Source organism: Musa acuminata, chromosome BXJ3-3 (genome assembly GCF_036884655.1).
Source record: "Musa acuminata AAA Group cultivar baxijiao chromosome BXJ3-3, Cavendish_Baxijiao_AAA, whole genome shotgun sequence".
Taxonomy (NCBI): Eukaryota; Viridiplantae; Streptophyta; class Magnoliopsida; order Zingiberales; family Musaceae; genus Musa; species Musa acuminata.
The window spans coordinates 31073128-31094083 of NC_088351.1; the positions used below are offsets into that span (position 1 = coordinate 31073128).

General features: G+C 36.9%; 4 protein-coding genes across 9 annotated transcripts; 2 read left to right on the top strand and 2 right to left on the bottom strand.

Annotated features, from left to right (window-relative positions):
- The first annotated feature begins 550 nt into the window (after positions 1–550).
- Positions 551–4897, top strand: LOC135634362 (pentatricopeptide repeat-containing protein At1g80550, mitochondrial-like). The gene is made up of 2 exons (XM_065144779.1): positions 551–2202; positions 4000–4897. Exon 1 carries the CDS (start codon positions 587–589, stop codon positions 1940–1942), a length of 1356 nt encoding a protein of 451 aa, XP_065000851.1. The 5' UTR covers positions 551–586; the 3' UTR covers positions 1943–2202; positions 4000–4897.
- An 867-nt stretch (positions 4898–5764) lies between these two features.
- Positions 5765–11827, bottom strand: LOC103979326 (HVA22-like protein a). Of its 3 annotated transcripts, XM_009395432.3 has the most exons (6): positions 11666–11825; positions 8633–8659; positions 8418–8540; positions 7380–7623; positions 6180–6360; positions 5765–6090 (listed from the first exon to the last, which is right to left on the bottom strand). In XM_009395432.3, the coding sequence occupies exons 1-5, from the start codon at positions 11719–11721 to the stop codon at positions 6208–6210; spliced, it is 603 nt and encodes a 200-aa protein (XP_009393707.2). In that variant the 5' UTR covers positions 11722–11825; the 3' UTR covers positions 5765–6090; positions 6180–6207. The 3 variants fall into 3 exon arrangements, with proteins under 3 accessions (XP_009393707.2, XP_018678479.2, XP_018678478.2); XM_018822934.2 differs by lacking the exon at positions 8633–8659 and having other exon boundaries at positions 5765–6081; positions 8418–8570; positions 11666–11827; XM_018822933.2 differs by lacking the exon at positions 8633–8659 and having other exon boundaries at positions 8418–8570; positions 11666–11824.
- A 2082-nt stretch (positions 11828–13909) lies between these two features.
- On the bottom strand, positions 13910–18411 carry LOC103979325 (protein IRON-RELATED TRANSCRIPTION FACTOR 3). Of its 4 annotated transcripts, none has more exons than XM_009395430.3 (5): positions 18269–18411; positions 17729–17867; positions 16407–16525; positions 15287–15414; positions 13910–14619 (listed from the first exon to the last, which is right to left on the bottom strand). In XM_009395430.3, exons 2-5 carry the CDS (start codon positions 17794–17796, stop codon positions 14191–14193), a joined length of 744 nt encoding a protein of 247 aa, XP_009393705.2. In that variant the 5' UTR covers positions 17797–17867; positions 18269–18411; the 3' UTR covers positions 13910–14190. The 4 variants fall into 4 exon arrangements, with proteins under 4 accessions (XP_009393705.2, XP_009393706.2, XP_064996804.1 ...); XM_009395431.3 differs by having other exon boundaries at positions 17729–17811; positions 18269–18406; XM_065140732.1 differs by lacking the exon at positions 18269–18411 and adding an exon at positions 18110–18143 and having other exon boundaries at positions 17729–17811.
- A 1005-nt stretch (positions 18412–19416) lies between these two features.
- LOC135632523 (cullin-3A-like) lies at positions 19417–19977 on the top strand. Its single transcript, XM_065141136.1, has one exon. It carries the CDS (start codon positions 19417–19419, stop codon positions 19975–19977), a length of 561 nt encoding a protein of 186 aa, XP_064997208.1.
- The last annotated feature ends 979 nt before the right edge of the window (positions 19978–20956 follow it).

Sequence of the window (20956 nt, forward strand, 5' to 3'; positions counted from 1 at the left end):
GCGACGAAAGAGCCACCGATGTAAATACCGAGCAATGTCATTTGACAATTGCATCGATATTGATACAGATACAGAGTGACGTTACTCAACATTTGCATCGATAATCTTTTCAATCGCTTAATAACTGTTTCAATGTCAAAACAGATGCAGGCCGAAGGATTACTCGACAAACTACATCAGTGTTGATGCAAATACATAGCAACCGTCATCTTTCGTCATCGTTCTCATCATTCATAATAACCATTCATGGACCCCAGTAATATTATTGTCCGTCACTATCGATGTCATCTGTCATTATCAATTGAAATATTATTTTTTTTATATTTTTATTGATAAAATCGATAATGTTAGGATAAATAAATTTAGATATTTTATTTTTTATAAATATAAAAAATATTAATATGTATTTTTTAAGTAAAAAAAATTAAAATACTAAGATGTATAACAATAAAGGTAATATTACATCGAGGTGTTGTAACGCAAGTTAATACGTAATTAGTCCGTTTGCTCGTTTTGCCGAAACGACGACGAGTTATATCACAACTCGGAGTAGGTCAAGACGGCGCATCGAAGACGCCGTAACATTATGCGTTTCCCACCTTCCCATCAACTCTACCGCCTCTTCTCCTCTTCTTCCACCTCTTCAACCGCCGCCGCCTCTGTCCACCTCCCTTCCGCCTTCCCCGCGGCTGATCCATCTACCACTCTCGACCTTGATACCATCTTAGAAACCCTCACTAGCTACGCCAGTGACTGGCAGCGGGCCCTCGATTTCTTCCACTGGTCCTCGGCCGCCGCCGCCGCGGGCGGCCCGACCCACACTGCCGCCGCTCTTTCCCGGACCATCGATATCCTCGGCAAGCACTTCGAGTTCCCCCTCGCTTGGAGCCTCCTCTCCTCTCACCCCCTCTCCCCTCCCGACCTCCTCCGCCCCTCGTTCCGCGCCCTTTTCAACCGCCTTGCCGCCGCGCACCTCGTTGACGATGCCCTTACCGCCTTCGACCGCGCCGCCGCCCAACACGGCCTCCGTGATCGTGTTACCTTCCACCTCCTCGTCGATGCCCTCTGCGACCACCGCCATGCGGCCGAGGCCGAGGAGATCTGCCTCCGTTCCAAAACGCCGCCTTTCCCACCCGACACCAAGACTTACAATCTCCTCCTCCGGGGATGGCTCAAGATGGGATGGTGGAGCAAGTGCCGCGAGTTCTGGGAGGAGATGGATCGGAAAAGGGTGGAGAAGGACCTCCATTCATACTCCATCTACATGGATATCCTCTCCAAGGCTGGGAAACCGTGGAAGGCTGTCAAATTATACAAAGAGATGAAGAAAAAAGGGTTCCTTTTAGACGTCGTTGCGTATAACACAGTTATCCAGGCGATTGGGCTTTCACAAGGTGTCGATTTCTCAGTTAGAATGTACAGGGAGATGCTTGATTCTGGTTGCAAGCCTAACGTTGCGACCTTCAACACGATCATAAAGTTGCTGTGTCAGGAGGGGAGGTTCAGGGAGGGGTATGCTTTTGTTGATCAGATGAGGAAAAAGGGTTGTGAGCCAAATGCGATGACTTACCACTGCTTCTTTCAGAATCTGAGTAGGCCACAGGAGATTCTTGGGCTGTTTGATAAGATGATAAGGAGTGGTTGCCGGCCGAAGATGGATACCTATGTGATGCTGATGAGCAAGTTTGGAAGGTGGGGGTTTCTCAGGCCGGTGTTTATGATTTGGAACTCAATGTTGGAGCATGGCTGTAGCCCGGATGCATTTGCTTATAATGCATTGATTGATGCATTATTGCAGAAGGGGATGGTTGACATGGCTCGGAAATACGATGAGGAGATGGTGGCAAAGGGGCTCTCACCAAAGCCAAGGAAAGTGTTGGGGACCAACGGGCCGGGTATGCAGGCTGATGATGATCATGATGATGTAACTCATGTCTTTTGAGGGCACAAATAAAAGAGAGTTCAGGCACATAATGCATGGCATTCTTATTTATGATTGACCTCATGGATGAGAACTTGCGTCTGATAATTATTGATGCGCCTATGTTATTAAAAAAAAATTCAGAGGTGTTTGCACAGTTACAAAAAATTTGGATATGCTATAATACTTGAGGTCATCAAAATAGAAGGTCATAATTGGATGTATTATTGTAGCAGGAATTAACAGCTGGATACTCCAATTACCCAGAAAGCTACTGTCTTGTATGTGTTGCTTAGATTCAGTGTTTAAGTTTTTCTTATAATACTTGAATATTCCTTCTTAATCATAGTTTTTCTTCCTTTTTGAATAAGATGGCAGTTTTCTATAGGGTTTCTTCTTTCATAGCATTGAATAAGATGCTTGTTTAATGATTTGCTAGAATTACATTTTTCACTTATATCACTTGTCAGGAGTAATACAAATCTCATTAGTTCCAGTCAGCAGATATTTAGTTGCTATCCATGTCCCCTATCTTGAAATTTGAATTTTAAACACATCTTTCTCACAGAATTACGTATGTAGAATACCTTTGGTACTATTGGAATCTGTGTTTGTTGCAGTTGAAAATCACATTCTGCCTTTTTTACATTTTAATAACTCTGTCAATTTTTTACAGCATAAATGTTGAACTTTAAGGCATTCCAACATGTAATATGTTGCTTGTCTATTGTTTTCCAACATTTTGCTGATGTCTTTTATGATCTTTACTAGCTTTTAAGCTATGGCGGAATGTAGTGATTCAAAAGAAAATCTTAGTTTACCTTAATGTTTAGTGAAAATTGTATAGATTAGACTTCCAACCCTGATCAAGATCCAGAATTTGCCATAGTTGTAGTTTCTTACCATCATAGCGGGTAAGTGGACAGTCAATCATCTGTTTGGATGTTGTCGGTTTTCAAAAATTCTACTTCAACCCCATGAATTTCTACAGATCTTATTTTGATTTATTACCTTTAAGTTGTTTGAGTGTGAATATGACCTTGAGTAAGGATCGCATTCGTAGTTAGAACGTTACTAGTCCCAAAAGTTGATATGATGATGATAGACTTATTTTAGATCTCTTACAACAAAATATGTTATATTTGGAGTCTGGAACACATTTTTACATACATATAAATGTACATAGAAGCATATATGAACAAGGATGTGTGGTTGATTTACAAGAATAGCCAACCCGAAGGTAAATACAAGCCATCGACTGAATACATTTATTTTTATTTTCTTTCCCTATGCTTCCTTAGGATTTTTGGAATATTGCTTTTTTATCAGTACAATAGTAAATATTCCATGATTTAGGTCATGCATTGTAAAATGTAAATCACTAATCAGTCAACGATTTGTGGTAAGATACTGTTAGATTATGCTCTGAGTTTGGTGTAGCACTGAGGCATATGGTCGTGGTTAGTTTGAGAATAGGAGTCTATCTATTTGATAGGTGTATACGGAATAGTGGATATTTCTTTTTTCTCCTTTCTTTTCTTTTTGGATTTTGTACGGTGTTGTATATGTACCTTGATTGATGTGGAAAAAGATTTTTGAGATCTAATTTATCTAGTCAATTAAATTGATCATTAAACTATGGCCAATGGACTAATAAAGAAGTTCACGATAGAGGCAACTATATCATTTCTTTTCGATCCATTTTTTATGCCCATGCAATGAACTCTTTAACAGAAAGGTTACTCTGAAGTTTAACAGAACGGTGTTGTATATGTATTCCTTTCTTTATTATCACATGCCTCATAGTTATAGTATGTTTTCCAATTGGTGTATTATGTTAAATAGAAACGAGAACATTGAAAACTTCTTTTAACTTGAATTTGTGAATTCAGAATGGTGCACTATCTATCACATCCTGAATCATGGATATCATATGTTACTTTAGTTAATATGGTTTTCTTCAAGTAATGTAGATTATTTATCTTCAATAAAAACAGAGGCACTGTGCATCTGTTCTCTTTACATACACTAATACTTTTCCTAGATTCTTTATCTCAGTAGTCTCCTTGTTTTTGCAGTTTTACTAGGTAGGTTCATTCAATACTTTAGCATGTTCCAATCTACTTGTCAGTGGTGTCTCCCATTGCCATGATCAAGCTGTCTTCAAAAGTGTTCCATACTTCTGCCACTCTTCGATCCATTAACCCTTTGATCGCTTCACGAAAATGATTCTGCTGCTTCCATCCGGATCAACTGGCTGTGCCCATTACCAACAAGTTCTTGAAGATGTCAACATATCTATGTGCACATCCTTGAATCCATGTATGCGTATCTAGATCTTGGTTTTACATAAACAAAAACAAGAACTTGATGGATTGCAGGAAGGTTATGACAAAGTTAATGAAGAATGGGAAGGTTGCAGAGACTCCTAATGATCACCAGTTGTTCAAATGAGAGCAATCTCAAGGATGGGGACCAACTTAAGAGGATACCAGTCACTGACATCTTTCTTCTTGCTGACCGAAAAGATACTTTTACTGCAGATGCATCAAGGTGACCACGGATTGAACTAACCAGCTTTATGGACAGGTACGACGGCCTCGAAGAAATGCTGTCTTTGGATGAATTACTTCGGTAATGACACAAGAATTAATACAGAAATTATTATAGAGAGTACTTACAGGTGTAAATACCCATCTGCTCTGTTTTTTATAACTGAAGCTAGCAAGTGTAGATGGACTAGGATTGATATGCTTTGTATTATAATAGATATTGGTCGAGCAAGCTGTCCATGTGTTTCTCCGTAGTATCGAAATTATAGTTTAACATATGGTGATATTATGTATTTGTTGAGACATTCTAGTGATGAGTGAGATATTGGTCTCAAGTTCGAGATCATGTGTTAGTGTTTTGTATGTCGTTTAATGTAATAAAAATTTCTTATTGAAAAAGATATCATCATTGGTTTTGCTTTCAGCTTTAGCTGACAAGCAACAAAAAGATAGCAATACATATGTGAAAATTGAAAATATCGATCAATCGTCTGTCGAAAGCATTCTTTTGTGAATGGGAAAATAGTTTTAAATTATTAAGTTGTGGTTAAATTTAGTTTATGTTATCCAACTCTTCGACAATGTGTCCTCTTTTAAATATTTATCGAATAATATTTTTAGTAAAATCTCGACCAATAAATCGAGGAGGAGATTGATAAAAGAACAAACAAACAATGATGATCCCGAACAGAAGGAAACGGCACTGAATCATCAAGCATATGAATGTCGTTTAGAACGCAGGATCAAGTCTCCTTAGAGCTCCAATCCTCTTCATCAAGAGTGTAATGGTTTCAAGATCAGTCCCCGGAGGATGCCCACTACATTTCCGGGCTGCTGCTGCTCCTGAAGGAGAAGAAAGCTCTGCTTCAGGACCCAAGAAACAAGTTCCAGCAACAGCATCCCACCCCTCTGGTTGAAGGGATCATGATTTCTTCATTGAAACAGTGCTGATCCACAAATGATCTCGTTTGTTGTCAAGGTATGAAGATGATGATGATAATGGTAGCTTGTGGAGCTCAGTTGCAATGGGCATCTGAACCTTACAAGCTGTTGCCCTGAGCTGATGGATGGAATCATAGAGGCTGAAGGAGATGATAAACAAAACAAATAAAGGATTTGAACTCATGACCTACCTTGAAATAATAATAATCACAAGTTCCAAAGGCTTAAAATATTAGAAAAATAATAATTAAAAAAAAAAAGCTTTAACATCTCCTCTCACATGCAAGTATGTCGCATAAATATTGATTAAACAACAGATAAAAATAAATATACAGGGGATCAGATTCCATAGAGAAATATAACCTTCGGTCTCTACATAGAAATCTGGCTTCACAAAGACAAATACCAGGAAGAATCCACTTGGAGAAAAATGTGAGCAAGTACAACAAATTTGAGTCAGTGAAATAGAGTGTATCCTAGTTTACTAGCAAACCCACACCGCGAAAGGTATCTACAACAAGCAGAAACTAAACACAACCACCGATACAGACTAATCAAGCAGAAAATGCAACAAGACTATCGGTCACTCCACTAGAACCTGGCAACTGATGCCCCACCTTAGCTTAATCCACAAGCCTTTTCTCATCACAGGAACATGTGAGATAACTGCAAACACTGGATGGTCATTTGTTTCCTCTGAGATTATTTTTTGCTGAGAAGAAATGAAAAATGATGCAAAGTACAAAGAGATGTGGTTGACTTACCTCCACCTACTGGGGTCAGACACAATTTTCAGTATCTATAATCTCCATCAAAGATTGTACAATTTTCACTCCAAGATTTAGAGTCTCTTTCGGAATGAGATTCTCTTTGAGCTTGCACCTCCTCCAAAATTGTACGACGAGCTTTAGGTGTTCTTTCGGACTGCAAGGAGAGATTTGGTGCCTACAGTATTCTTGAGCTCGTGAGGAAGGATAATTCACTACTGTTCTTTCTCATAACAAAGGAAAATGATAAATTTTATTTAGAAAGAAAAATTCCATAGCTAATTCAATGAAACAAGACACTGCAAGCAACAACATGAGTAAAAGAATCCTCAAGAGGAAAAATAAGAACAAGTTGCACTTTTCCATCCCGTGGTTTGGATGATTTCATATTGTCAACCTGCATCTTGATTTGTATCACTTTGACCCATAGGTTTTACTCTACTTGTTTACTGGGATTTCCATTACTAACCCCACATCAAAAAAGATGACACTGCCCTTGCAAAAAGGTGATCTCATGAGGGCATCTTCATCCTTTTGTGACATGTAGCAGCACTAAAAATGTATGGAAGCAATCAGAGAAAAACCCAGGGGCAAAGTGATACAGCATGAATGCAGATGAACAATTACAAATGTCCCAAAACATGGGTAGGGAAAATGCAATTTACCCAAAAAGAGTTACACAACATAAGTCCAGGAACAGAATTCTGTTGTCTTACCAATGCTAAAAATCTTATGCCAAGAGAAGTGCCAGACTAAATTTTGTATTCAACAAGGTAGCAATATTCCTTCCTTTTGAAGCAAGATGCAGAATTTGACACAACGAAATTAGAGGAAGTCAGGACAAAAGTATTATATCTCATATTACACAAGTTATATTGGAGCCTTGCTCAAGGATTATAAAAAAGAAGTGAGATCAACTGAAGATGGTAACAGAAACACATGGTTTGAAATTTGAATCTGTAGTTATGATGAATATGGCTAGTTGCTGGATCAAGATCCCTTTTCAAATTGAAAATGAATATATATATATATATATATATATATAGATAGATATATAATTGTTCTCAACATAGATCCACGAACAATATAGCAATAAAAATGCATTATCAGATATACAATAATGACACATTGCTACTTTTCTCCAGCAAAACAAATGGGGAAAATGAACACTTTGATAATGTTATATATCAGGCAAACCTTGCTTATTAGCTTCTCAAATGCTTTTGGTCCATTCTCTTCGATATATCTCTTTGCAGCTGACAATATATCATCTGGTTTACTGAATAAGTCCTCCTTTCGTGGGATATACCAGATGTTTACTGTCTGGTGGTTCACAAATAATGGCCTCACAAAATGTTGATAAACATATGCAGCACCATTGAAATATGGCAAGACCAACCAACAGCTAAACATCAGTTTTGCATACGACCAAATGGGAAGCCTACACCAAATATGGATGTTTTGCAACAGAGATGAAATTATAAGCTATTGTCTTGCATGAAGCAGATTCAAGCAGGAAAGAACTGATACACCCATGAAATTTGCAGTCAGAAAAAATAACAGAAATGATCAGAATTCAAATAAATCGTACAAGCCACATGAATCAGTCTAATTTTGTGAAATAAGGACTAAGGAGTAATCAACATAATGAGAAGTAGGACATATTAACTTGACTATTAAAAGACTAGGTAATGACATTTCACCAAATCAAGGGAAAATCGCCAATATGCTCGTATAAAAGCAAAAGAGAGCAGTAAAGCTGCATGTAATGTGCTAATTGCCAAAATGTACATACAGATCAATATCCTAAACATTCTGTCTCAAGCATACACATAGTTAACATTTTTGTTGTAATAATTTATAATCTTGGTTAGCTCGTTGCTCTGCCATATGCTAACTGTTCTCCATAAAAGCACAGGAACTAGAAATGTTTTGAATTTTACCTGTTGTGCAATTTGAATTTTCTGCAATTCAAGATTTTCCATTCAATGTATTACAAATGCACATAAATAGAATTGTCATCATTTTGAGAGAAAGACAAAATAACTTCTGACTTTGTAAAATAACTTCTCTCTTTGTATCTTTAACAGGTTTAAATGAATCAGCATGAAAGTCATAGTATCTGATTAGAAAGTTCAAGGACGTTCAACCACCAAAATGAATGGCAAAGCAAAGAGAAACAAGCTAGGAAAATTTTGGTATGTCAACTTAGCAGAAAAAAAGAAAATAACTAACCATTCTAAAACTTTTGCAAAAGTAAGCTCAAACAGAGTCATGAATGAGTACAACACCCAATAAGTCAGCCACTGTTGGTCATCAGCAGAAGATTTGGTTTCTATTGCTTTAACGGATGCATATCTGTCAAGGTCCAACACCAGTGCATTTTTACTGAGAATCAAAAATAATTTAGAAGATTTATAAATGACTATCAAGTCATAAAAGCCACTTACAATGGATACACAAGAGTGACTACTGGCCTGCAAACCAGAATCATAAGAAAAGCTTTTAGAACATAGAATACTGGAACAGCACAAAATGTTTTTTAACCAAAACAGAAAAAAAATCTAAAAGAAATATGAAGAACAAGTAACCATTGCATTAAACACGACATGTCAACAACAAATACAATTCCTTGACTAGAAGATTTGACATTAGTTTCTAGTGTCACAAGTCACAAGAAAATTCTGAAGATACTAAAAAGATATGGCCCTGATATTGGACCCAACATATTGGATACCATGAATGTTCTTCCCATTTAATTTTTCTCAAATGATTTAATAAGACATCTAATTCAACATTACTTATTAAATCTTGCTTTACATTTACATGTAACAATATCCAATATTGGTATCTGCATTATCAAATCACATATGCTTTCCCTGCATCATAAATAAAATGATATCATTCCGGCAGCTGATACAAAAAAACCAAATTTTGTTGTTCAAAACTCAACCATGAATGCAATTTCAATTTGACAAGGGATCACATTCTGTAGGCTCTTCACCAGAGAAAGGACAATTTCTGCTTATATATGACAAGTCTAATACTAATTTTGATTCTTGTGTTGAATAAAATACTTCATAATTATGGATGACAAATAAGTTTTACATCAAGAGTTCAAGACATTACATGCTTTAGCACTTGTTTTGACTAAGATCATAATCTTTTTATAGACCCAATTAATTGATTCTTGTGTCTAATTTTTCTTCCCTTTATTCCCATGTGTCACACTAAAATATCATGCTTAGGTCACAAATAAGTTTTCTACAAACTAGAACTAAAACTAGTCATAGTTGAAATAATTTAATCTCATATGCACATAAGTTAGACTCTATAAATGAGAAAGATTGAAACCTAAAAACTGAAACTAATATCTCTTGTTTATCAAGCAGAATGAGTCCAACTCAGACTATCATCAGATCACTGCCTAATAAAAATCTAATGAAATATAATATCATATCACATTAAGATCATGGACATTGGTTTATAACAGGTTGAGTATTTCCAATACAATCAACAACTCAATGAATTAAAAACAAAAACTCTAAAGAAGATTTCAAAGAATCTTAACAAATGGTGGACAACTTGATGACTAATGACAATTCTCTAAATTACAATCCTCACAAGGAAAATATAGAGGACATCCTTAAGACGCTAGTTGGGATGAAGAAATATATACAGTAGATTGTAGCTTAAGCTCATGCAAGCAATAAGCCTAGAAGCAAACTTCCAAAGTGCACCTAAACATGGAAAGAAGCTTAGCAGTGACAAAATGACAAGATCCGTTGTGGGGACCAATGCTGACCTCAACCTGACACAAAGAATCAATGTACAATAAAGAGCTCAAACCATCAGTGTAAATTAGACAGGAGATAAAACAACAAGAATGAACATCTCCATCCCAATTTTGCACCAACAGGCTTGTCTCTCAAGCATTAATTTGGTATTTCCTGGCTAGCTAGAGTTATAAGGTTACTTCCTCAGCCTTTTTTAAATGCATAATAGGCTCTGAATGGTCATTGGCTTGTCCAAGTACATGATATGAATTTCCATTCATGTCCTAGAAACGGATTCCAGAGGGTTGTTCAAAGTAATGCAAAAAAAAAAAAGACAAGTGGCTCTAGAGATAGAGAAAATCTTCAAACCCAAACATGGAGGTAAAGCAATAATTATGAAACGAAATATAAAGTGAACAACTGTCAGTATTCAAAGAAAAAATCTACATAAATACATACAACAACAACAAAGCTGTAAGTCCCAACTATTTGGGGTCGGTTACGTGGATCTCTTGCCACTATTAAGATATGTAAAAAGTTATATGTTTAGTTAAGTTCTATATAAATACATAAATACATAAGATCATAAAATTGCAAGGATATTGCAGCACATTAAACAACCAAAGAGCCAATCTAATATATGAAACATTTGAGTTACAAGCACCAAAGCATAATGTCTCTGAAAAATTGATGGTTTGACAAAAAAATTATCATCTTCAGTTTGTATATAAGTGTAATTAGAATTTGTGATATAGAACTTCTTTTACGTCACCTGGAAGATCATGAATTTGGTGTAGTAACAGAATAAGGATAAAATATCAAATAACTAAAGCAATTCGATGAAAGACTTCCAAGCATATACAGTGGAACAAAAAGCAAAGCCAAGAAAACATCTTTCAGAAAGATTCTGGGAAATTCATGAAGGATAAAATATCAAAGAACTAAAGAAAGTAAAGTTATTCAATCAATTCATGGAAAACTTCAAAGCATAATACAGTGGAACAAAAAGCAAAGCCAAGAAAATATCTTGCGAGATCTTAGTTGGGAAATTCCCAATAGATTCTGGGATGAATTAGATGAGAAAGTTTCTGACTGATGTACGAATCCTTCAAGGATCAGAAAGAAGTTCACGTTCTATTGCACACTTAAGTTACAATGATGTCATAATAGAAACGAAGCAGGTAATATATACAATTTGGAGACAATCCGTGGTTGGGTACTACATTTTCGATTGCTAACCTAAAAATTATGCCCATGATTTGCTGACTATATACCACCACAAGAAACGTGGAACTACAAACAATTAGGTTACAGAACACTAACAATTTCCTACTAAGGAGGCAGGCAATGGGAGAAAGAATTGGACAACCGGACGGCACAAAAGTGTCCCCGTCATAAATTACAATTTTTCCTATTACTATGTTACAATTCATATAATCAACCAAAAACAAATTAGCATACTCCACAAGATTCTCCAAGTCACTTAAGGAAAAATCCATTCTTTGCGAAGCAAAAGTACAAGGCAAAACAGTATGCAGACGAAGGGAATTTACATAAGGAAATGGATACCGGAGCTTCGAAATCAATGAAACGAAACACAAGGAGAAGATCTCCAGAAATCACCAAAAGAATCCTCCAAAGAATCACAACTTTCAACGGATTCCGACTAGAACAAGGAAAGATTTGGTGAGGGCGTTCCGCTCATACCCCGCGAGAACGTCGAAGTTTTTGGCGACCACCTTAAGAAAAGATCCCGATCCCATTCTCCCCTCCTCCTCTTCTTCGATCGAAACCCTGCCGATCTCTCTCCCTCTCTCTCTCTCTCTCTCTCTCTCCTCCCTCGGTTGTGTGTGTGTTCACGAGGACAGGAGTGAGCTTGTAAAGGTGTGGAGTGACGCCGCCACACCATATCAAACCGCGCCCATAGGAAGCATTGTGCGACCTAAAGATCTGCTGTCGATATCACCCTAAATGACATCACATCATCACGTCTCCAACGAATCTCTCTTTCGCTATCACCGTCAATCATTATCATATCACGGCTGTTATCATTATATCCATATTATTATTATTTATTCAACTAGTAAATTGATTTCCGAGAAATCTATTCATCCTAAAATTCAACTTTCAAAGACAAATTCTATGTTGTTCGATCATGTGATATTTTATCACATTAGACGAAATCTAAATGTGGTAATCCACAATCTTAGTTTGTACTTGGAGATTGTATCATCACAGGGATGATTTAATGAAGTAATTTTCTCCTTTCCAAAAAAATAAAAATACAAATTCTATATTCAGCAATCTCGCATTTATAGATTAATACAGTATTAATGCAATTAACGTCTTATATGCTTATAGAAAAAGTTAATCACAAAACAAAAACTCATAATCACTTTTAATTTGTTTTAGGATAATCGTTTTTTCATGATTAATACTTAAAGAAGAAATTATTTTATTATACATAAGATGTCCCCAATTGGCTGAGCTAACAAAAGATGGCAATCGAGTGTTAGGAACTGCAACAATCAAATTAATAATATTAGTAATAATAATAATAAATCTCATTCATGTGCAAATATATCGTGCAAAATATCAAGTAATATAAGACCTGTGAAAGGGATAAACATTGGGTGAATTGAGAGGAGAAACCATTTAAATGTGTTTTAGAAAATTGTTTTAAATGAGACTGTGAGGCTTTTTTTGGAATCACAGCTGAAGATATTGTGGAATTAATCTTCAATTTTGAAAAGGTCAATTCTCATTTTATAAAGTGGGAGGACAATGATTGATGTACAATATATAATTTAATGTACAATATATATATATATAGTGGTCAAAATTGATATATAATTTAGTGTACATTTTCACATAGATGAATGTTAGTTTCTATTGATGCTTTAACATAATGACCATCATGTTTTAATTAAAAAGATAGAAAATTATAAGCTCAGTTAACTATAAGGTGATGTCTTAATATCTCAACAAAACACTGTCATTTGATTCTAAATGTATATATTAGATGGATAAATACAAAAAATCACTGACTTTGCATGGACAAATATGAAATTTTGCTCCTTTTTTTCACCAAAGCTTTTAACTCCATTTTGCAATAAATATCACAAAAAATTAATATTTATATAAACACTTACCTCTTGTTAAAAGGAGAACTGAAGGAAACAGCAGCACATTCTTTGGGTTGTTTCTTCTGACAGCAATCATCAAACTGTCAGCTTCCAAGCTTGTTGGATTCCTGTGAGGACTGTCATCATTCACTTGTATTCCTTGTTCTAACACCAGCTGGAGATTGACTCTTTGCTCTGCATGGTTGAAGCTCTCATTGTCACAAAAGCAATGACACGATTTAATCCAAAGTGGTCAGAGATCCTCACACCCTTCTCACCCCTTGCAGAGTCATCATGCAAGCTCTCAGAGACACAAAAGTAATGAACTTGTTGGTACTTCAAGGTGGTCAAAGATCCTCCTCACCCCACCCTCTTTGACAAAGTAGGTTATTCCTGCTCCTCCTTCCATCAACAGAACCATAGGATCCTATATTTATCATCAGAATAAAGTTTTCAAGTCTCAGACTTGCATCTCACCTGTTCTTTTGCTCACTGGCAAAAAAGAGAGGTGAAGGCCACATGCTTTGGAAAAGTATCAGAACTCATCTTATCAACACCACAATCACCATCATTATCATTATCTTCTGTTACTGATGAAGATAGATCATAGCTAAGAGTTCCAACAGTAGCATATAAAGGGTTTGGGTCCTCTCCAGTATGACAAAAGAATGGAAACCCTACCATTCATAGACAATCTTAGAAGTACAAATTAAATCCAGAATGACCCAAGATTTCTAGCCACTTCGCTACCAATACCTACAGCAGTTGGCTTTCAGATGAAACACCACAAAAATAGATCAGAGACATAAGTGTGAAACACTGCATGTATAAGGAGATCATAACTTTGTTTGAAACAGCAAACAGTTCTGGCAATCTGAATAAACAAATAGAAGAAAAGCACAAACTATCAAGAAAATGTAAAATGGCATACAACAAAGGTGGTATTGAGAACCGACTGCTCAAAGATGACTCATTAGACATTGAGATAAAGATTGCAATGGTCCTCATACAGGAGCTGAAAAACTTATTTCGCCATGACCAGTACATACTTCAGTTCCTAGTAGAAAAGTTATCATGTACATCTTTCAAATGGATCATTTTTCTGGATCATTGGTTATCTAAGCCTTCCACCCTTCCATCAGATGTGCTGCCACTGCCATGCTGTGCTTCGTGTGCTGCTCTTTGATTTCTGGAAAGGAGCTCGAGTGACCAAGTGTCTGAGGGCGTGGGGTATCTGGCATGTGGTTTACTCACTTTTGAAGCAGCAGCTGATGAGGGTGGTGAAATTGCAGCATCTGAAAGGGGATTGAGATCTTGATGAAGGGCAATGTCGATGAGGGGGGCAACAGGCTGTTGCTGCATTGGCAATGCTGCAGTCAAGGACTGAGGCAGAGTTGGAGGTGCCAAGTCTGATTTGCTATGCCACTCCGCCATAGGATCAGATTGCGTCCCCTCATGTAACACATTTTGCAGCTTCTCCACCTCTGCTTTTAGGACATTCTTCTCATCTTGCAGCTCGTTCTTCTCTTCAGTAACCTGTTCCAGCTCAGGACCAGAAAGAACATATAAGAATTAATTGCTCACCCAAATAATATATTGACTGCAATTTTTCTCTTCCTAATCTGTTTGTCATTTCTATTTACTTGAAAGAGCTAATAAATTGTTTCTCCGGATGATGCATGCTTCTTGCCATAGAACTATCTAATCAAGAATTGTTATAAGCTTTCAATTATCTAATCATTTACTTTTCCAATAAAAACCATCATACAAATGTAAAACCTTGCAATACATTACATTGGTTCCAAAAGCATATAACAGTTCCAGTACAGTAGCTTTAGACCTGACCAGAAAAGGCTTTTAGCATCCAAGTAGTCCAACATCAATAGAGGAAACAAAGAATCAACCGAAACATTTAGAGTTCTAATTCAGCACTGTGTATGGGCAATTCATTTCTAAAAAGAGGTTCAAGGGCAACCAACCTAAACATGCCAAAAGACAAAAACAATTAGGGACAAAAGAGGAAAATGAACTTCAAGGTGCAGTCTGAAGTTGACTGTCACTTGTTTGACAAATAGCTTGGAAGTCAAACTCCTAAAATCTGAAGTAGTTTTAGGAAAAAAAAAAAAAAAGAAGCAAAGTGAGCACATGAAAGGAATCTTTTAATAAAGATGTCACAATTTTGATTTCAGTTTGAAAGACTTACATAGTGAGATTCATTCATCAAAGTAACATTTTCCTTTCTAAGGACTTCAACTTGTGCAAGGAGATCTCGCAATAATCGAGTGGCATCAACCAATATAGAGGCTTTCCCATTATTCTGCCGGGATGTTTCTGTAAATTGAATAATTAAGCCAAAACTTATAAACACAGCATTACTTAATGGAGTAATAGAATATCAATTGATAAGTTAACAGTATAAATTCTTATTCTATACAACAAATATATCCATGTAATAATTCTTTCTCCAAAAGAAGAGGAAAGGATAAAGATGTGTAGAAATTAACTATGCCTTACCTACCAACAAAATATGAAGTAGAACCAAATTATCAGAATGTAAAATGTCGTCACAGTATGAGTGCATCTACTGGGTACACCACTTAACTGGTTCTTAATATGTGGGATTTAGGATAGTCAATTATTCTAGGTCCTGGTACACATTGAATCACTTGAGCAACCCACTTACTCCAAAAGGATATTTTGATCACAATAATTTAGCAACTATGCATTTAGTTGTGCAAAAAGTAATGCTCATATAAGACATGAAAGCTTTAAATTTGCAACTGTTTTGTTATTCAGTACTTAGATCATTTTGAGATTTTTCTTTAGTGAATCATAGTATTGGAATATCAGGTGTAAATTTTATTTGAATTTACTTTGTTTACATCGGTAAAACTAAACAATTATAAGATCCCTTGAATTTACTTTGTTTACATCAGTAAAACTAAACAATTATAAGGTCCCATATAATTTCATCCTCAGTCTTGGTGATTCTGACTGAATATGACAGCAATCTAGGGTGCAAATATATTGCATATCAAGACACGAACAGATTGGGTAGTGTGGTTGCCAATCCCGATAACTTAGAATGACACTTTGAGACCAAGTTTGTTCATTACCAGTTTAAGCACCCATCCACCATCAAAAATGGGAAAAGGTACCATATTGAGCTTCACAAAAAGTTTCTTAACATCTTTGTACACTTGAGATTCTGGTTCCCCATTCAATGCAAACTACCCAAGGGAAAGAAGTCATCAGTAAATTTAAGCAGGTTTTTCTACCATAGTGTTTCCATCTGAAAGTAAATATTATACAGGGAAACTTACCAAGTGCCTGACCCAGCTCCAGAAATAGATCATTCAAATGGTCACGTTTCATCTTCTCTCTCATAGCCTTGTGTTCTTTCTTTGGAACTTTCCTTGACATTTTTGTACTTGGGATTGACCTGTATAAGAAGATACTTCCAGGTTAGAGCTGAGATAGATAGAAGCAAATGGAAAAGGTTCTAAGTATGAAGTCACGAAAACATCAGACAGAACAAGAAGGGGAAGGAACCTCCAATAGGTACAGTCCAGATCTACACATGCACCAACAATCAAAGTCATATGGGAAATGAAATATGAAAATAGGAGAACAGAACAAGATAGAGAAGCTTCTTCATACAGCATACTCCTCCAAGGTACAGCAAGATATGACATTCAAGTTTTTGTAGACTGGCAGCTTTATTTGACATACTTTATAGCCCAAGATCAAGTAGGTCCATTAAAAATGACAAATACTTGATTATACCTCATAGTTTTGCTGTTAAATAGATTTAAAATGCTTAATGGATAATGTAAGTAGTGCACGTTGATAAAACACAAAACTAGGTTCTCTTTCTCAGATCATGGCCTTTCCAAATACTAGGATTTGGTGTTGTGGTTCACAGAGCTTTTATTTAAGCATCATATACAATAGAAATTGTCAAATTTATTTGATTTTTTAGGATTCCAAACTTACTAAGAATGAGAAATTGATATATATTAACATGGTGTCAAGTAGAAGCCAAACAAATTTACAGAAATTTCACAGAAGATGGTAATTATTCACAGCATGTATTCGTATGAGCATGAAATGTTAAGGAGATGAAGAATGAGGAATGTTATTGTTAGAAATAAATCAATTTTGTTTCAAACGTTCAAGCTCATAGGTTGATAAAGTATGATGTATTTGGATCTAATATAGATATATATTAGTGGTATAAGTAATTAACCTAAGCTCCTATTGAACCCCAAAATTTAAGCAGCAAACTTCACTAAGACCCTACTAGTACTTGCCAAGTTAATTTTCTAAAAGTTTAGCTGATTATTTTAGCATCTATGGTATTTACATCGTCAAGGAATTTCCTATTTATTGCAAGGGCTAAGAATTCAAACAATGGACATAAAAGTAGGATCGGACATAAAGTAACGTTCCTTGGTACAAATGGTTTTCAAACACCAGAAAGAATTTGTAACAGATATTCTAAAATCAAATCAAGCACCGAAAAATCGTATTTGTTTGCAGTCACAAAGCAGATTGCAGCATGGTATCAATGAAGGGTTTCATATAGCAGAACGGTCTTTTCAATTAGAATCACAAGCAACCCAAAACCATCTCTATTATCAACCTGCCAGCAGATTGCTCGGATACAGCGTTTGCGCCGCTCGCCATAGAAGCCGAAGCCTTCGCTACCATGTTCCGGTTACGTGTCTGTAAAGAACAGACAACACGCCTACTCAGAATTGAATTGCTTTCTTTCCAAGTCTCTGACAAATCAAGCGACACAAATCAGTCAGGAAAGAGGAGGCAGGAACCGAATTTTCTGAAAGAAGAAACAGGGACTGCAATTCCAAGAGCAAACTAGCTACGATCTTTTCAAACGGAAAGAAATAGTATTCTAATCGAGGGAAAAAAGAAGACATTTTTATTTTTACTTTGACAGATCGAGCTACAAATGAACAATCAAGGGATGCCAAAATCAACAAGAACAAAGAGGGTAAATCTCAACTTCAAACTTCAAATAATAAAACATGATCATCACGCCAGCGAGCGAGCCCTAATCCCAAATAAAGGCACAACGCCGGATCGCACGCGGATCGACGAAAACTCCACAGAGAGAAACAACAACATGAGCTAAAGATCTGAAGAAGGGATCAACAGCACATACCGAGGGAAACTAATCTTTGTTCGCCAGGAGAGAGACTAAGAGAGAGAGAGAGAGAGAGAGAGAGACGTCGACCGCTTCAGGGGATTTCCTCCTCCCTTCCCGAACAGATAATTGAGCGAGAAAGAGAGAGAGAGAGAGGTGGGCACGCCGCAGCGTGTGGCGAGCAGCCGACTGTTCATTGGGTACATCCCACTGTCCGTCTGCCTCCACGTGCCGTTCCCTCACGTTTGGGACCCACCTTGGGAGCAACATTTCTCTTACAAATATGCGCTTACGCGACAACCTACCTGCCTAAACATAGGGAGCCCGCAGAAGCGGTACATCGGGTCGGTCATTGTTCCCAGTCACATGTAAGGTATATATCAAGTGCCAAATAAATGAGTAAGAAAAGTGTTTTTATTTAAGCCAGGAAGAACCCGAGGGTGCACGTTAATCTCAAACCTTCGTACACATTGATTTACCTAATAAAGCGGTGATGGCTTTGTGGTGAATCTCCATCGGGCCCCACAGAATCTTCCAATAATTGCTGGCTTAGCCGAGTTGAGTGGATTAGTAGAGGTGTGATATGACGTTGAGCGCGAGAAGGAAACGGAGGGGAGCGTGTGACGCTGCTGGCGGACGCGTGACCGGCACGCGGAGGCTTCAGATTCAAGTGGGAACCCCAATTCCTGTCCACGAGGGGCGTTTTCTTAGGGACATGGAGAAGAAACATGGTGAATTTTCAAGATATGTCTCTGTCTTTGACAAATTTTAACATAGTGTCTTAAATTTTAATAATTTTCTTAGAAGTCTCTTAATTATTAAAAAACTATTTTTATCTCTATCTTCGTTAGATCCATCGTCACTCTCACCTTTTTTTCGTTATCTCTATCTTCCCAGATTCCACAAGTCATATCTCCTCCTTATAATGGGAGAAACCTATGTCAAATTTTAAGAGCAAAAAGATGAAATTACATGTATATAGTTTTGAAGTCAATGATCTTTGTATTTATCTTATAAACTTAAATGTGTCCTTGTAAATGGTTATCTTCAATTGATGGTTAGAGCAAAGAATACATTTTGAAGTTTAAGAATGATGTCAAGAACGATGAGAGCATTTCAGGTTCAAGTCTGAGGGTGACCGGTGTACTTGTGTCATAACAAGAACGATGAGAGCATTTCAGGTGTTTTATAAACACAAATTGAATATTTCGACTTACCAAATGTGTATTCTTATGTTGTTCGATTCTGCAGATGGGTTGACTTACAGAGAAATAGAACAGGCTACACAAATCCCAGCTTCAGATCTGAAGCATTGTCTTCAGTCGCTTGCTTGTGTCAAAGGTGAAAATGTCCTGAGCAAGGAGCCAATGAGCAAGGACATAGCCGAGGATGATGCTTTCTACTTCAATGACAAATTTACGAGCAAGTTCATCAAGGTGAAGATAGGCACCGTGGCAGCACAAAAGGAGTCAGAACCAGAGAAGCAGGAGACTCGCCAAAGAATGGAAGAAGACAGAAAACCACAGATTGAAGCTGTGATAGTGAGAATTATGAGATCCAGAAGGGTATTAGATCATAACACCATTGTAACTGAGGTCACATCACAATTGCAATCTCGCTTCCTGCCAAACCCAGTTGTCACAGAAAAGCGTATCGAGTCTTTCATTGATCTGGAGATTCTAGAAAGAGATAAAGCAGACAGGAAATTCTATCGATATCTTGCTTGAATGTCACATGATGTTTCCTGTGGATGGAAGCTTTACTCTATTAATCGGTACGCAAGCTGCTGCTCATGTATCCCCATGAATGCATTTTCTGATGTTGCTACTGTATATTATTGCTCTATTTTGTTCTTCCAGTGTTTCTAAAATTTTGAATTCTAATTTATCCTAGATTCTTTCTTCCCTTAAAGCAGTCATGCTGTTGTATGCTGTTTCCTTTTTTTTGTGTTCACAGGTGACAGGTGTACTTGTGCCATATCAAGGTGGAGAAGCTTGATATTGCTCTCAGTGGGAGCTTCCATCACTTATTGTTGGTTATCTGACTAGTTTGTTTGCTGATTTGTGTGATTAAAGTATTGTATTTTGTCACTCAAAGTGTCTTTATTCTCAGAAGCCACAACAGTGTTGAGTGCTATTTTGTTCTCACAAAACAGTGACAGGATAGATACTACTATAGTAGTTTCACATTTCTTCATATACTGAGCCCCTTTTTAAACCAAGAGTGATGCTTTATCTACACAATTTTGGCTTATCATATCTCCTTTCAAAAAACAGGTAGCTGAGACTGATATATTATAAACCGACAGGTAAAAGGATAGTGAAATTAAAGTTTCCAGTCTCAACTCTAAGATTCTTATTTTCCCATGTAGAAGTTAAGGTGGAGGACCAGTAGTACTCCAAGCTTGGTTTACAGATGCAGAGCAGTATAAATGTGATGGATTATCTACACCAGTATGGCTGCAGCTTTGTTGTCACAAACTCCATCTCGGGTGACAGGCAAATTTAAGCAAAGGACCAAGTTCAATTGGGAAACCATATTCTATACTGATGAGTCTTATCCTTTGTTATACTGGTAGGTACTGATGGTTCCAGATATCAAACAGATTCACTGTGAATTGACTCTGAGATGCAATGTCTTTGGCCATTCTGAATCTAATTGTGGGAACAAAAATGGGCAAAAGCAAGTATGGAGGGCAGAAAATGT